Source organism: Diaporthe amygdali, assembly GCF_026229845.1.
Source record: "Diaporthe amygdali strain CAA958 chromosome Unknown NODE_2_length_3802984_cov_64_841326, whole genome shotgun sequence".
Lineage (NCBI taxonomy): Eukaryota > Fungi > Ascomycota > Sordariomycetes > Diaporthales > Diaporthaceae > Diaporthe > Diaporthe amygdali.
Genome location: NW_026517022.1, coordinates 2,402,356 through 2,418,967, shown reverse-complemented (window position 1 = coordinate 2,418,967; position 16,612 = coordinate 2,402,356). Strand labels below are relative to the sequence as shown.

Sequence of the window (16,612 nt, the reverse complement as noted above, 5' to 3'; positions counted from 1 at the left end):
AGTGAGTCCGACGTCGGCTTCCAATATGTAGGCGATATTTCCAAGCCTCAAAACTGTGATTCCGGAAAATCCAGAACCAGATTTGAGAGGCTGGACAGAAATTGGACAATGACGATGAACGAGGTCACATTGTGGCGAGGGAAGCGACGGTGAATCAGAATGGTTGGCCTTGTTGGCTGTGTCTGTCACGACACCCTTGCAGAAACAATTTGAATGATACAAATGAAATGTTTATGGGTAAAGAACGAAATTGAACGACATTTTTAAACAACGAAATCAGAACACAACAAAACTGGTAAACAACGAAACACAACCCAAAAAGAAAGATCGCAGGGTGACCCGCTGACAACGAGAAATCTAGGAGATCCAGAGAGAAGGAAAACAAGAAACCAATACTCCAACCCCGAATTGACTCTCAATTCGCCTCATACGCCCCCAAACAAATAACGAAAGTGTCCCTAGCCAGTGCACTACAGTCAGTGAATGTCATTGGAATATTCCAGCGAAGTTTGCCTACCTTGACAGCGCTTACGCGCCGGCAACGGGGCGGTCATAAATCTGACAGTAGCCGCATGGTCGATGGCCGCAATTGATGCAGGCCGGAGTGGTGGCATAGATCATAGCTCCCGTTCCGCAGTAGCACTGTGATTGGGTTTCAAGTTAGCACCGAGCTGGCGCGCCTCTATCCAATGATTGGGCCCAACTTACACAATCCCAGGCCCTCACCATCCTCCTTTGGCTACGGCGACTATGGCTAGATGAGTGAGAAGGCATCTTGATCGAGTAAGTGGGTGGTGAGGAAGCGTTGAGACTTCGAAGCGCTGAAGTGTTGAGATGTTGGAACGATAGTGTTTGAATAGGAATGCTGTTTTTGTTGCTGGTGATATCGAGTCCATCATCATAATCGAAATGAAGGGCCAACTTACTCTTTATACTCTGCTTAAGGATGTCTGAATTGGAGGACGTTTCGGCTGTGATACAACGAGACATACCCGAAAGGACAACCTCGCCCCTTCCACGGCCACCCTTGATTGCCTATTCCAGTGTGACGGATGTCATCTCTGCTCAAGGGAAGGCAACCCCAAGCCCCTTACCCCCACCCGTTGAAATGTTTCTTCCTAGTCCAAAGAATAAAGTCTCAGAAGTAACATACTAGTCAACGGTACCAAGGCATCAACAACGAGCGGCCATATTTGCAGGTGGGGGGGTCAGCAATGTCGTCTTATGAAAGTCCCATGGGTATACTGAGTTAGTACTATCATGTGAAGGCAAATTGCTCGTACCTAGGATTAAAAGTTTCTAGAAGGGCCAAGTACCGGCATGGTCGATCCTCCCTGCCACCCTTTCCATCGACTCCACCCCAAGGGATCAAAAAAGCCACGGCGGACCCACTCATACTTGACGACAAGAAACAAAATAGATGCCTGATGCGTAGGAAACAGCCCGTGAGGGCGTAATATCGTGCCTCCTGGCCTGGTCGACATGGTGTGCTGTCTGGTGAAGAAGACTGGGGGCGGTTGTCTGGCTACCTAGGCGGGATTAGGTAAGCTCGGCCCCCACAGCTCAGATGTTCAAGACCACCCACAGTAACGGGCGATTATTCATCCAGATCACCTCCAACTTGCCCGGTCCCGCGGTCTTCCGGAAGGTGAAGACGGGACCGATGGGACAACCTCGGGTGCCAGAGCTGTGAGCTGTAGGATCGAGGCTGACGACACGTGTGGGCCAGCCTTACCTCGCTACCATCATGAGATACCCGTCTGTCAATCGAGGCAATCAAGCCAAGGCGCAGACCATGGCAAACTCCGTCTGGGAATCACGATTCGATCGCCACTGCAACGGGCACTAATTGATGCTGCGGCAGGAGCACAGGTGTGTGTGCGCCAAGGATTGCCTGGTAGCCACATCGTCTCGGTCTACCCTCCTATCCATCGTGGTGGTTCTCCGCACCATTGTCAATGAAGCCTGCGCCTTGGTGAGAGCACCGAGCAACTAAGGTCTCGAACGCGGTCTGCCGAGGTTCGTAGCAAGAAACGGCCTTGCGATCCTACGAAGTGATGTGCCGGCTAGTTGATTCTTAAATCCGCCTCGGCAGTGTCAAGATCAACTGTCTTGCCACCCCCAAGTGCTGCTACCGTTTATACGAGAGAAACTCAATAGAAGATGGCCTCGATAACGGCCTAGTTCAACCATCTAGTCTCCTCGGCCGGCTTCAAGGCGGCTTCAAGTCAACATGGCCACTCATTGGCCATTCGCCATCGACTCACTTCGAGAGTGGGATCTCGACCGGCTATCGCTTGATTCGGCATTCGGTCGCTAACTCTTTCTTCGGTCAACACTGCAGGACAAAAGTCCTCGATGCAAAAATATACCATGGATGGCTCCTCCGGGAAGTGCCATACTCAAATCATGAAACTCGCCCCATTCAAACACCGTCCGTGCCTAATTATAAGAGTCTGATAGTAATAAGAGTCTGACATAAGGACTGGAGCACTCGATGAAGAAGATGGCCCCCAACACCGCAGATCCAGCACTCGCCTCAGCTCTTCAGCTGGTTCAGCCTCAGCCTGGTAGGGCTGGCCAATCCAGTACGATTTTTGCGCACCCCGGGCATATCGGTGTTATCTGGAGCTTGGCATGAAAAGCCCGAACAAAACTGGACTTCTAGTTCCATTCATGGGGCGAAGCCGACCCGGTTGCCTTCTTCATTCTGCCAGGCTCCTTCCTTTCTGTGTAGTACGTGCCGCAATCGAGCATGTAGGCTTAGCTTGTTAAGATAATGAAGAGAGCATCCACAAGGCAACGTTGGAACGGGCCGAGTAGAAGGAGAAGATGACGGCAGGGCAGTCTGAGCCACTGGCCACTGACTGTAATTTGTGAAGAAGGGAGAGGTAAAGCAGGAAAAGAAAATGCGCGGCCCCAAGATCTGCCCTTGCACATTCTGCACTCTGCTGGAGGCCAAGCCATTGATCACTTGACTCTCACATACATTGATGAATTCATTTCCGTCTAGAACCTCGGGTTCCGTGATTCTGGTGCGTATTCGGGGACAGGAACTTGGTCTTGGAAACCTCGTCCTTGCGACTAATGAGTGGCGTCCTTGCAGGATTTAACTCGAAATAAGAGGAGCAGAAGGCCATCTTCGAATATTTCACTGATCCGTCTCGTGAAGATTGGAGTCGACAGACCTGTCAATCGGTGTACGACATGACACCCTTGGTCGATGAGCATACTAATGGAAGTGGTGACCTAACTTGGGGCCGGCTAGGACATGCCCCACAGCGCTTCCGCGATGCGTGGACCTAGCCCTACCAAGTCAATCTAGCGACGGTTACTCGACCGTACAAGACCCGTCCGGTCTAGTCAGCTCGAAAGCGACTTGACTGCATGTTGCCATTGTTCTCAGGCAGCATTTTCCCTGATGGTAATCGGGGGCGTCGTTCGCGAAGGCAGCAACCTGGAGATGACGAGTCGAGCCAGGCAGACATAGACAATGGAAAGTCCAACGTCTCTCGTCGATTGAATGGGGTCCAAGGCAACGTGGCCCCGGGTCGAGCGCGCGTGGCTCGTGCCTTGATGGCGCGATGGGAAAGGGTTCCTCTTCAACTGCTCTTAGCGCGCAGGGACAATAACGAGCTGTCGCGCGCCAACGTGGTCAAGGGTCGAGGGAAACTAGACGGCGCTTGGAGAGGGAGATTGGATGTCGAGACAGTGTTGCAGAGTGGAGATGAGGCCGAAATTAGGTGCACGGCAGTTCAGGCCAGCAGCTGAGGTCAGATGGAGGCACCGGTTCATCCAATCCCCTCTAGCGCCCTGCTGGTTCCTCAGACAGAACAGGCAGAGTTCGCGCTACAGTGGGCTCCATTGCTGGACTGGGAAAACAATGACAGGGGGGCTTGAGCCTGCGGCTTCGTTGATTGGAGGAACCTTGCAAGCTCCCAGCGGCTTTTCCCTTCTGGCCCAAGTCCCCACGCCATAGCAGTCCATCGCTGCTGCTTTTGAGGCCAGGGACGACATCATCTGTTTCTTGCTGGTGTGAGCCAACCTTGGAACACCATATTTTCATTCCAAGCCCTCTCTGTTTCTCTGTCGCCATTGATTTGCACATCCTTCAATCGTTCGTCTGACTCAAGTGACTGCCTATCACTCAGTCACGCAAACGCACACATACTCCCTCACACTCAAGCCATCGTTTCGGCTCGTTACTTCAAATAATCCACGTCTCCCAACAAACCAGAGGACGACCAGGCTCTAATTTGCCAATCGAACCCGCCATACGACATTACGACATCACTGAGAATACGATCATTCCACGTTACAACACAAATACAACTTGGACGACGCGACATCGAAACATTCACATCGAAGCATCCACACCAAAAGCTTGACGTACCCACGTAACGCAGAAAACGACCGCCAAGATGGGTCTGATCTCCGCAGGTCTCTCCTACCTGGTTTTCTCTGCCTTCCACGTCGTCCAGTTCGCCCTCGCTATCACCGTGTGCGCGCTGTACGGGGTCGACCTCTCGCGCGCCAACAAGCAGGGCAAATACATCGACAGCAAATGGGTCTACGCCGAGGTGGTCGGCGGCCTGTCCGCGTTTACGGCCGTGCTGTACCTGGTGCCCTTCATCCTGCGCTTCTGGCTCGTGTGGGCGTGGAACCTGGTGCTGTTCATCCTGTGGATCGCACTGTTCGGCGTCTTTGGCAAGATGTACATCAACGAGGACGCCGAGGGTGACAGCGGCGTGCAGCGCATGAAGAACGCTGTGTGGGTTGACCTTGTCAACGCCATCCTGTGGTTCCTGACCTTCGTCGGCGCCGCCGCCTACTGGTACAGCCACCGCGAGAGGCACACCCGCTTCACCGGCCGCGCCAGGGTCTAGGGGCCTGAATAGATTTGGTTTCAGACGTGGCAGCGGAGTCTCGGTGACACGCAAGATGAGGAGCGGCCGTTCGGCACGCCGCCCCCTGAGCACCGTGATAGCTGGGATCGGGCTGTCCGCCATCGCGCGAGGGCCGCCGAGGTGGAGCGGGAAATGAGGCGGGCCGGGGTGAACCCTCTCGGCCTCAAGCACCGACCTCCCATCCTCGGCTCGGCCTTTGGTTGAGAGTCTTTGTTTCTAGGTGTTAGCAGGCAAAGGGGAGATGATAGCGATGCTCTTTGATGATTGATACACACCCTTAGTTCGCGGGATGAGCGTTTGATTTCTTCTCTCTGCAAAGATATCCAGATACCACCTGACGTATTAATTCTTCTTTCCTTTTTTCCACATCAATGTGCCGAGCTGCATGTGAGTGCAGGGTGTGTTGTGCCTCTATGGCCGGGCATCTTGCTCGTGATTGCTCAGCAATTGATAACTGCATGATACAGAATTCAGACACGACCCGGCCTGAGAGGATTCTTAATGCATGAGCATATTGCCCACTCAGGCCACTTCAATATTCAGACTGGCTTCCACCCTGCAGACATGGCAACCCGCCGAAACCAGCATCCTGCCTGCCAGCTTGAGCAGCAACGGTATGTTCCTGTTTTCCACGAAGTGCGATGGCAAAGATCCCATCCTGGCCGTCGGTCAGCGCGAAGCTTGTGAAAGGATCATCGCTCAATTTTCTTTTGCCCAAATGTATCTATTGATCGACACGAAACTCTGACAGACACGAAGCTTCCGTCAATCCTGGTCCAATTGCGCGTGGTGAGCAGGGTGCCAGGGGCGCCGCGGACCGCCATCGCTGCAGTGCAGCATGGACCGCTGTCTATTCCATCTGCCGGACGATGAGAGAGAAGATCTTTACTTGCTTGGACAACAGGCGAACCTGCAACTTCTGATCAACATTCTCCAGGGGCCCCCAAAATATTCCTGCCCAATACTGCCTCATTTTGCAAACCTGTCAACGATGCTGCTGCCAGGCACATCGCATGACGTCACTGCACAGACTGTCCCGTTCAGTGAGTCCCCATGGCTCCTCTTTGCATGCGCCCAACCGTGAAAGCTTTTACGAGGACCTGGGGAGGAGAACGGCGACCCCCACATGTTTGTGACGACCCCATGCTCGCGGTGGTATATCCGCTGTCACTTCTCACCTTTTTCCGTTGGCCTCTGAAGGATCAACTTCGGCACTTGGTGTGCCTTTCTTCGCTGAAGAAAGGGCTCCGTTGCGAGACACGGCTGAGATAACCGAGCATAGTCGCGTCCTTTACGGTTTGGTTGGGTGGAAGGAAGGCGATCCGAGACCCAAATTCCTGCCGCGTGGACACGAGAAAGGAGAGGATGCGACAGAAGGACGGAAAGAAAAAAGAATTGGGCCCCATCCAGAGACTGGAAGTGTGACTCCGGAGGTTCGACGCCTGATACCCACGGTGAACACATCTTGGCGGGCGGAAAGGGCATCCCATGTCTCTGCAGCCAACATCGAAATGACAGAGCGCACGCGATCTGCGCTGAAACAAAACGGGTCCTGTGTTGTGTATACAGTACTGTACTTGCCTGGCAAGACTGGCCTCACGAGAAATAAACCCACCGCATGGCGCGGCCGAGGGAAAGATGGGGCCCGAAAGCCTCATGTTTTTGTTTTTGTCCTGGAGCAGCAACGACACCCAGCCGATGGGCGGCAGGCAGGCGGTAGGCGGCCGTTTCTCCACCACGGTGGATGTCCGCATAACCGGTCGGCCTGTCGGTCGGTCGGCCGGTGTCCTGGGCGCCTTGCTTTTCCTCCTCCCTCAGAGACTCACTCTCTGTTTCCACCCTTTCTCTTCGCTTATGTGGACCTAGTACGGCCTCCTCGCTGCCCTCTATTCCGACGAGTCTCGGATTCTGCTTGCGGCGCCTTGTCTTGGAGTTTTGTTCTCAGGTTCGTTCAGCCCCTCCCCTGTCACCATGGCCACACGTTCCAAAACTAGTCTGATTTGTTCGGCGGGCAAAAGACGGAAATGCCCTCGAGATATGGTAGGGTTGCGGTGGCTTGGTGTGGGTAACGCACAGGGCGGCCGTTCCCAACAGAGCAAGCCGTGGAGCTGATAGGAGATGGTGAAGGATCGGCCTGCTGGGCGTCCCGCTAGCATCGACAATCATGCCATCCCTTGACCCTTCAGGGTCCTCCTGGCCCATCGGGTAGGTGCTCCATCGCACTCCCACCCATGTCAGTGGCGCCTGTGTGTCTTACTTCGGCTCCGGTGCCAAGAAAATCCTTGTAAGCGCCAGCAAGGTCGCCCGTCATTCCAACCCTTTGGGACCTTCTTGGTCAAGCAACATTTTTGGGATTTGTTTCTGATGGATGACTTCAAGGGTTGAGGCCTCGTTGGCGCGCCCGGCCGACTTGTTGGTCATTTTCTAGAAGGGTTCCCATCTGGGCAGGGAGCAAGGGCAGTCGTCGAGCAATAGTCCAGCCTGGTTGTTTCAAGTTCCGTCGGGTACCTAGCGCGCACCAGGAGTGATGATGGAAAGGTGACGTGCCGATCTCTCTTTGGAAACTGCCGTCGCTCATTGCACTGTTCTGGTAAAGATGTGCTGCTCGTTAGCGCGTGGAGCATGGGAACAGGACGTGCAAGCCTGGCAGTGTGTGTGTGGCTCACAAGGGCTCAGCAGAAGGGAAGGGGTCTTAATAACGCATCTTTGAGCCTCCATTAACTGCGTTCGCAAGTGGGAAGATCCTCCAGGAAAAGTCAACGACTGGCCCTGGTGACGACCACAAGCAGCGCAGGTGGTCTGCCGTTGGCGTAGGACTGCTTCAGACATCTCCTCGGGGAACTCGCAGGTGGCCATCCGCAGCAATTATGTCTCAGAACTTTTTGGCGTGCGCTGAGGCGTTGTACATGGCCCGAAGGAGGCACCCGCATTGCATCTGCGGTCCGCGGTAGCGTTAGAATTCTCCCCATCTCCTACGCCTTCAGTTGAGGAGGGGGTTGATCGTTTACCGTTGCATCTGTACATTTTGCCGCTGACGATGATGGCCACCACGAGATGAGCATAAGGCTTCGAGTAGAGCTCATGTTATAATCAGTCGAGGGCCAATGTCTGCCGCGGGTGATGGCACCAGCGATTGCCTCCTCTTGATGTTCAAAATAAGCTCGGTGCAGTCCCCACTGTTCTCGTAACATGATCGGATGTGTTTTGAAGCTCTCCTCATCGTCTTAGTCAGGCACACAGACAGCCATCATCCCTCACTGCTCATCCTCTAGTGCCTATGCCGGGCCTGACTTGTGTGTTGGCCAAATCGACTCAGTTCAGTTGAGTCTTTTCTTGCTGAAGATCAGGTCCTGTGGCTTGCTTTATTGGAAAGTTTTGAAAGCACTCGTGAGCGTTCAAGTACTGAGACACCAAAGGACGGTGCCTAGATACATGTTAGCATCAGGGACGACCCACAGATGTAAGTGGGAAGGAGGGGACAGGTGATTGTCGGTACGTACCTCACCCCCATATTTATTGGGTGGTGACTTCTCCTCTCATCGTCCTGCCCAGCTTCCCACCCGTAGCGGTACCCACCGAGACAGCACCGTGTCGGTACAAGTACTGATTCAGTCCAAGGCTGCACTTTTCTCTCGACCCTCGCATGCGAATCAAAACCTTCGACCACAACTTTCACCATCGACCACAATCACATCAGGAAAGTGAATACCCACTGCACATTCAAAATCTTCCGAGATACGACCCATATCTACGGGACCTCTGCGGATAATAAACGGGTCTGGGTCACAGCGGGCCGAATCGAAGATCTCTTGTGAACCACCAGGACCACCACTCGCGCCTGTTTTTCGATTTGAGGGCTGAAGACTGAAGCCCAGCAGCCCAGCACCGCGCCCCGATCATCTTCGCCGCGCCCCGGCCGCCCACAGTCTCTTCTGTTACTCCGCGTGCCTCTCCTCTCGACTGGACCTTGGCGACGATCCAACCCCAAGTCGCGGCTCGCATATCCTACCCTGGATCTTGTGTGGGAATAGTTATCCGCCATCTGTCAGCCTCGCGCATTGGGACATGACGAAGACCAGCTGGTCAGGCGACTCCAAGAAGACTTCCTCGACGTGTACGCTGCTTAGCTCCGAAGTCTCGGCCGAACTGTGACTCCTGGCCCAGATTGCAGATATCAAATTGCTGAAGAGCGGCACTTCTCCACCCGGTAAGCGGTCTGCCTGCCTTTTCACTACCCAACCTCATGTCACTCTCAACTGGGGAGCGTCTATGCTTCGGTGGCAAAGCATACCACGAAGCAAGAGAGATCGTCCGACCTATCTTTTGGTCAGCAAATTCGCAGTCCAAACAACGGCGACGTTGGTGCTTGTCCAGGCCGTCCAAGGAACGGTCACCGGTCAACTGTGACCCCGACCAGGCCAATCGTCGATTGGAGCAGCGGTTTTCGGAATATCACCGATGTTGATAGCGGCTGAAGCTTAAATTGAGCTCCACAGCACGAACACTGTCGCCCTCTGCTACCGTGGGATTGTGGCAGGACGGCACGTGCAGCTCTGCAACACTACAGCGGTCCCCAGACTCTTGAACAAACTCTATTCCGTGTCCCTCCCCCCGGCGCCGCTCTTCCGGCGCATTGATCGCATCGCTTTCACATCGGGCAAGATCGAAACTCAAACAGATCGAGATAGGCTAACCCCAATCAATCTGCAGCGTTCAGAACAATATCCGGGAGACAGGAACAGCCCGTCTGCCGCGTTTGGACGAGGTCAAGGAGACCACTTGGACGAACCATATCTGGATATTTCGGCAGATAGAATCATCCTTCGCCACAATGTCGGACATAAACCAGGCTGGTCGCCCACCGGCCATGAAACCATTTTCCTACACGTCCCACACGGCCCAGGGACAGAGACCACACAGACGGACCGGTTCGAACTCGTCAGCATCCTCTGCCGCATCGGCCGCCAGCGCCAAAAGCCACGAGCAGTTCGTCTTCTCGCCCCACCAGACTCCTGCCTCTGAGAAGGAGCCGTTCTTCTCGCACCAGGAGTACTCGGGCTCCCAGTACCCTCAGACACACAGTAAGTTGCAAGCCCATTCCTTTGGAGTCATAGTGAGTTGTTGTCTTCCAATGTCTTGTACCGGGCACGATTTCGGGCCAGAGGAGGTTGGATTTGGGCGGTCGCTTCACGGCAGGATTACCGCGCCTGCCATTACAAGCGCCGTCACCATGATGGTCTTCCGGCGTGGGCACTGAGAACCATTGGTCCGACTGCATCGGCTCCTTCGTACAACTGTCGAGCGGTGGGACTTGGCCCAACCACATTCGTGGCGTGCGTTGTAGCGGCATGGCGGGTCTGGCACCGGCAGGCTATGGCGAAGTTTCACTCTCCTGTGGTCGCACGCGTGCCAGCGGCATCACATGAAGATCACCACCACCGCACCAATGCAGTCAGGGTCCTGAGCTATGTGCTGGCCATATCTTCGTCACAATACAACGGCGATTCAGGGTAGTGCCCTCGTGAGCTCCACTACCATTTCGGGGTCACCTTGGTAGTGCGCCATTCCCGCTCAAGGGTGTTTCGGGAGGCTGGTCCCGCACTGCTCCCGTGGCAGGACAGGGGATCGTGGACTTCCGCGGCAAGGGCGTCAGCAACAACTGCTATCGCATTGGGGCCCATGCGGTCCAACCGGCAACTGGCCTGCAGGACGTCATCACAAAACAAACTCCGCCCAGCGACGCCCACACTCGCGCCATCCGATGACCAAAATCCTTCATGCACACTACCTTTATGCATACCAAAACGCTTCATGCACCTGGAGCAATAACAACTGGCTGACGCACCCTTTTTCTTTTCCACATAGATATTTCTTCTCGCCCTTCTCACAACACATCAACTTCACACTTCTCCGAATCGACGAATTCCAGCACTCCACAAAGCAGACCTATTGTAATCGAATTACCTTCCTCTGTGTCGAAAAGGACCAAGACCAGCTCTACCTACACACCAATTCCGCCACTTTCTGCGCGAGGTGATATCTCAGGGTACGTTCTCCACAACACATCTTCCCCCGCCTGCGGCTCCACGAGTCGTAGAGGAGGCGTGGATGTGCGGCACGGGACGACAATGAGGGGTTGACACTGACGATCACTTGTACATGCAGCGGCTACTTTCCTTTCCACGAAGATCCCGAAGAGCGCATCCACCGACCCCATCCATTCCACACCGCTGAAAAAGAGGCGCGACGAGACTGCGACGTCGAGAGCCTTGCACGAAGCTTTCAAGGCACCAAAATTGATCCTCCGTTGCCTGTCCCAGATCGTCGTGCTTCCATACCGTCGGCCCCTTTCTCCGCACCACCTGGGGAGTATCCTATGCTGCATGCTGTCGAGATGCCTTCGTCGCGGAGCCACACACCTGTCACCTCATACGTCCCGAGCGGATTGCACGAGGCGCCCATGCCTGTCGGCAAATACTATCCTTCGAATTACGAGCAGCGACAGAAGAAGTCCCATCACACGTCAAGAAGTGATATGCGACCGATCTCTGCCGGCGGTCCTTCGTCCGTGAAGTCCGACACTGTTGTGCCACAGCTCAATAGAACAGACGCACGTGGGCGTCCCGACTCGGAGGCCAAGACTCGGTTATTGCAGTACCAGCGCGATATGATCACACAAGCGCAGCTCGCCAAACAGCGCTTGGAAGACGGAGGTTCCTCCACAAACTTGGCCGCGGCGGGTCTTCATGGTGCCTCTCTGCACAAGTTACAGAAGATCAACTCACGAGGGCCCAGATCGCCACGGCTGCAGCCGCTTGGAAGCCCCGGACCGGTGACACCCCTGGCTTTAGAAGGGGCTGATGGGTACCTTTCGGCTCGGAGTAGGGCCAGTCCTCGAGACAGGCCAAGGCCAGTGCTGAGTCCGGATGCGGGAAGAGAGAGTCACGCAATCGCGAAGGCAATGAAGGCCCATGACGAGCGGAGACGCAGGGAGGGCCGGGGGTCACCAGCTGTCGAGGCTGGTGGATTTGGATTTTGAAGCTTACGCTTGATCCTGAGGCTTCGAGCATTTCGCGGATCCATTTACCACCGTGCACTGCATCCGGACGGTGCTGGTCCTAGCCGGGCCGGATCGGACGATATCCGGCGAACATTACACTCTTGCGTCGCCATCACATCATACCATCTCTGGTACGGTGCCAGAAAGAAGTCCATTTCTCAGCCGGAAGATCATCTGATCTTGGCTTTCGAGCTTGCTCTCGGTCAGATGTTTTGACCGATGATGGGCTCGGTCCAAGACATCAACCACATTCGACTCGGACGTTACGTACAAAGTTCGCCATTCAGCCATACCGAGAAACGTCGGATGGCACTTGGCTGGCGCATTTTATTTTAAAGCCAGCAATACAATTTGATATTTGATACCCTCAACAGCGCTTGGTACCCACGATAGACAGCATTGTTTACCCTCACTCCAAGCAACGCGAGTGGTCCACTTTTTGATAGATTGCATTGGGTTGGGAGCACTTCTTCTTCTTCTATTGTTGCTTCAGGGTTGAGCACGGCTTGGAACATATCAGTTCCTGACATGAGCACCGTCGTCATTCGTTGGGTAGAGGATACATGGTTGTGTATCCCCCAGGAGTGGGGATCTTAGAAAAGTAAGCGGTCAGGATCTTTTATCAGGGCGGGGGCGGGTTGCGTACGCACAGTTAGAACTGTTAAAGAGGATTCCTCCCGTCATAACGATGTCATGGGTTTTCGATAAGACAAATTTACATACCAAAAAAGTTTATCTGATAAGCCGGACAGTGGCTCTGCTCTAGATGCCACATCCCTGTCTTGTGAGTCAACATGTATAATGAAGCCATATCATACCTGAAAACCTAGGCAAGTAAGTGATTACACATGGGTCCGTAATCTTCTCTCGTGTTGTTCATAGCCTCCTATAGTGTATCTGATCTTTCGAGGATATGCCCCCATGTGTTGTGGTCTTGCCGTTGGCTTTCCCTTTATTCAATGTTTTTGGGCAATTTCCAGTGGAGGTGCGCACGGCCAATTATCTACGCCACCGATTTACTTTGAGAACCTGATTTCAGAGACTTCGTGTTACTTCGTGGGCTCAGCCTAGTGACTAGCCCTTCTCCTATCTGCATGTTTAGAGTTGCCGGCCAAGTGTCCAAACACTCTAGCCCACGACATCCCTGTGAAGCTCTGAGCCGGTCTCTTATTCGACCCATCTTTGCCTAGGGCGCACCGCATGTCGTCAAATCCATCTATGTATTCTTGTTTACTCGAATAGGCTGTGTTACGTCCCGTTTCGAGCTTCCTTCCGGTGGAGAGATTGGCTCCGTCGATCCAGTAATTGTGGTTACCATCAAGGTTTGGGATTCCCGTGGGACGGATCATGTCAACAGCCAGTCCGATTATTCTTCGCAAGAACCAGGAACTCGATCACAAAAGAGAAAAGGTTATTCATATACAGCATTTGAGGTTTTCCAGCCATGCCTTCGCATGCGGTGACGAAGTATTCCCTGTTACGAAACCCGGCAGCACGCCCCTTGCTGTCATCCGAAACGAGCCCAGAGCTGCAATGGTTGCTCTTGATTGAAAATTCTTTGCTGCAGCTTCAGCCATGGCCCGGCAAGGCACTGTCGCCTCTCACACTTGAAATGTTCCGCCTGCCCAAATGTTGTCCAGGGACGTTAGGGAGGCGAGGTAATGCCCGGCCGAAGGCTCCACGAGGGTTTCAGATAGCGTTCAGGACCGAGAAATTGCCAAAAGTCCTTGTATGAGCTCAAGTCATTAACTTGAGAAAAAGTTAATCATCTTGGCCTCAGAGAGCGTGAGGAAGTGAGGCACCTGGCCGCTGCTCAGCATGGGTGATGAGTACTAGCTGCTGTCCGGCCACAAGAGCTTGCTGAATGTGTTGAGTCTCGCCAACAATTGGCTTTTGAGTCAAGATGATGTTCTCGCAGAAGCTACGAACTGAGGCAGCACTGAATGCGGAGTGGGACGAGCGAACGAGCGATTCAGTATTTACAACTTCAACCAACAGAAGAAATCCTCGGCAAGTATGGCTAGGCACGGTGCAGAAATCCCGTATACCTTACAGGCTGGCTAGCCGCTCACCATCCTAGCAGCCACTTTAATAATAAAGGCAGAGGCGTGCGCCAGAGACATCGATCAATCATTCCATTTCGAATCTCACAGATGTCAACCGGAACCGGAGTGAGATGAGTGTTTGTATTCTGTTACATTATGAGCTACAGCAATTGAACAGACTCAGTTGTCTTTTAGGTCAAGAATTTGAGCCTCTCGCCTTGGCCGATATTTTGTTCTTCTGGAAGGGAAGCGTGTCTGTGCGCCACCGACAAGAGTAGGAAGTGAGCGCTTGATGTCCTTGCCCCATGCTGTCAGCACACCTGATGTCCGCAAATCGTAGTCAGCAGTGCCTTCGATGTACATCATCTCAAAGCATTTCTTGCACTCTGGGGCAGTCAGTACTCTCAGGGCCTTTTTGATCGATAGTTCGTCGTAGTCTTGTCGATTGTATTCGACAGCTTCGTCCCATGCGTTTCGGCGCAGCGTAGCGAGGGCATCCACTTTGACCATTACGTCCCCGTGTGTCAAGCACTGTAGCATAGCCCACATGCCTTGTTTGATGCCTGCGTCAGGGCATTCCCGTCGAATCCATTGGAAGCCGTGCAGGAATGCATGCCAGTCTGCGAAGAGATCAGACACCAGCCTCTCCCACATCTCCGAGTCGTTTTTCCACTCCTGAGGGCAGGGTAACTTCAGAATATCCATGCTGCATCCACAAGCGTTGCAATGGCTCTTACAATCGCGCTTGCGGCAGCTCTGGACAGGGCAGATATTTGCTAGGAACTTCGTGCAGTCCTGGAGCCAGTGTGGTTCCATGCAGATGCCGCATCGTTTTGTAGACCATTCCAGACACTCGACGTCGTGATCAAGACCGCCATCACCAATAGGGCATAGATGCAATGAGCAGTGCTCTTTGCAGTCTTTCAACTTGGTGTTGGAATCTTTGTCCTCCATGACGCAGAGTCGGCAAAGTCGGTCACACTCGGATTTGTGGTGTCCAGCCCTCATGTCATGCATGAATACGGCGGAATCACATCCCTCGCAATGATCAGAAGGAAATGTCTGCTGATTGGTCTGAGGCTGGGCGACGACCTCGTTATGGAAGAACTCAAGCGTGCGGGCTTTTGGGACATCGTGCTTATTCGATTTGGTACCTTTGACGCGTGTTTCCATTCGCATGAAGTTCGTCAAGGGATCCCGAACGGACTCAAAGGCGCGTTGCGAGGACTCCAGCACCTGTCGTTCCAGCTTCCATGGCAGCAAACCCATGATTGTCAGTTGGGCATAAGAATTGTCAGAGCCGGGATGAATCAGGTTTTTGACAAAGCCGGGGCTCAGTGGTCCGGGAACGCCGCCCAGGACTTGTGAAGCAAACATTGCATCGGTGTCCGTTTTCTCAATCACCGAGATGGCTTTGCTGGCAAATATCTCCTGCAAGGGCGTGTTGTGGACGAGGGTTGGTAGGCAGCTCCGATTCATCCAGCAGATTTCCCACTGCTGCTCAGCGTCTTGCTCGTAGTATTCGCACTGGAACCATGCGTGGTCGGAGGTGTCGCAGATTGGGCAGATCTTGGTTCGTCCGTCGAGAGTATTGGGATATGGGCAATAGCGAATGTCGTGGCCATTTCCGCAGGCACCGCAGCTGTCCCTGTTTGTCTTGGGGATGGAGGAGGCTGGGGACCTGGAAGCTTGGGGGTGGTGGCTAGACTGCGACATCTCAAGAGCACCAGGTTGTTTGCTTCGACAGTGATCTTCGTCCTGGATCGGGCTGTCGGGTGGCTGGGCATAGCCGTCACATTTGCATTGGACGACGACAAGCTTCTCAAACAAATTCATGCCAACTGGGAGGAGTGAGCTATCGAGGTCGTTTGGTCGGTTGTTGACAACGTAGTTGACACGGCCGGGCTGAGAGGGATTGCCTGATTGCTGGGACGAGTCCCCGGACAGAGACAGACTCCGTTCCCCCTTATCTGTAGAAGACATGATTGATGTCGCTGATGAAGGCAAGTGAAGAGAGGAGGGAGGCAAGGAAGAAAATCGGAAGGGGTTGTGAGATCTCGAATGCTGTCGCTTTTATGGCGTGGGTGGAGGGGCAGCAAAGTTGGGCCTTTCACTCAATACCTGTGAATCCTGGGGAACGCAAACGCTGGTAGGTGAAATAATCAGTCCATCAACAATGGGATGAAATATCTGGTACTTTCATATAAGTCGAATGTCAATCTAAATCGTATCATGGAAAACACCTCTCGTGTCAGATATGCCTAGCCATTCCAATCCAGGCATCGAAGCAGATCTTGAGACCCTGATGGCAACATTTGGAATTGGTAAACACAGCAGCCTGAGAATCATTTACAATTAGCCAGAATTTCGAATACCGACTCCATGTTTGATTTCAAAGTATCACTTGCTGCGTCTGTAGCAGTCAGTTCACCTGGGCAGACAGCAGTCAGCAAATAAGGGGGGGTTTGTTGGAGTCCAGGAAGACTCATATACGGCGTAGCCATATGAACGCATGCAGGTCCTGTTTTGTAGTTCAACAGGATTCACACGTCACTGTACTGCACTGTCTGATGTGCCTTGACGAGCAATATGGAACTATT

General features: G+C 53.5%; 3 protein-coding genes across 3 annotated transcripts; 2 read left to right on the top strand and 1 right to left on the bottom strand.

The window, feature by feature from the left end:
* Positions 1-4,421: 4,421 nt before the first annotated feature.
* J7T55_012076 (uncharacterized protein) lies at positions 4,422-4,886 on the top strand (the record flags this gene model as incomplete). Its single annotated transcript, XM_053136929.1, has 1 exon — positions 4,422-4,886. The coding sequence occupies one exon, from the start codon at positions 4,422-4,424 to the stop codon at positions 4,884-4,886; it is 465 nt and encodes a 154-aa protein (XP_052999881.1).
* Positions 4,887-9,738: 4,852 nt separating this feature from the next.
* On the top strand, positions 9,739-11,946 carry J7T55_012075 (uncharacterized protein; the record flags this gene model as incomplete). Its single annotated transcript, XM_053136928.1, has 4 exons — positions 9,739-9,988; positions 10,252-10,417; positions 10,773-10,940; positions 11,073-11,946. 4 exons carry the CDS (start codon positions 9,739-9,741, stop codon positions 11,944-11,946), a joined length of 1,458 nt encoding a protein of 485 aa, XP_052999880.1.
* A 2,246-nt stretch (positions 11,947-14,192) lies between these two features.
* Positions 14,193-15,995, bottom strand: J7T55_012074 (uncharacterized protein; the record flags this gene model as incomplete). Its single annotated transcript, XM_053136927.1, has 1 exon — positions 14,193-15,995. One exon carries the CDS (start codon positions 15,993-15,995, stop codon positions 14,193-14,195), a length of 1,803 nt encoding a protein of 600 aa, XP_052999879.1.
* Positions 15,996-16,612: the final 617 nt, after the last annotated feature.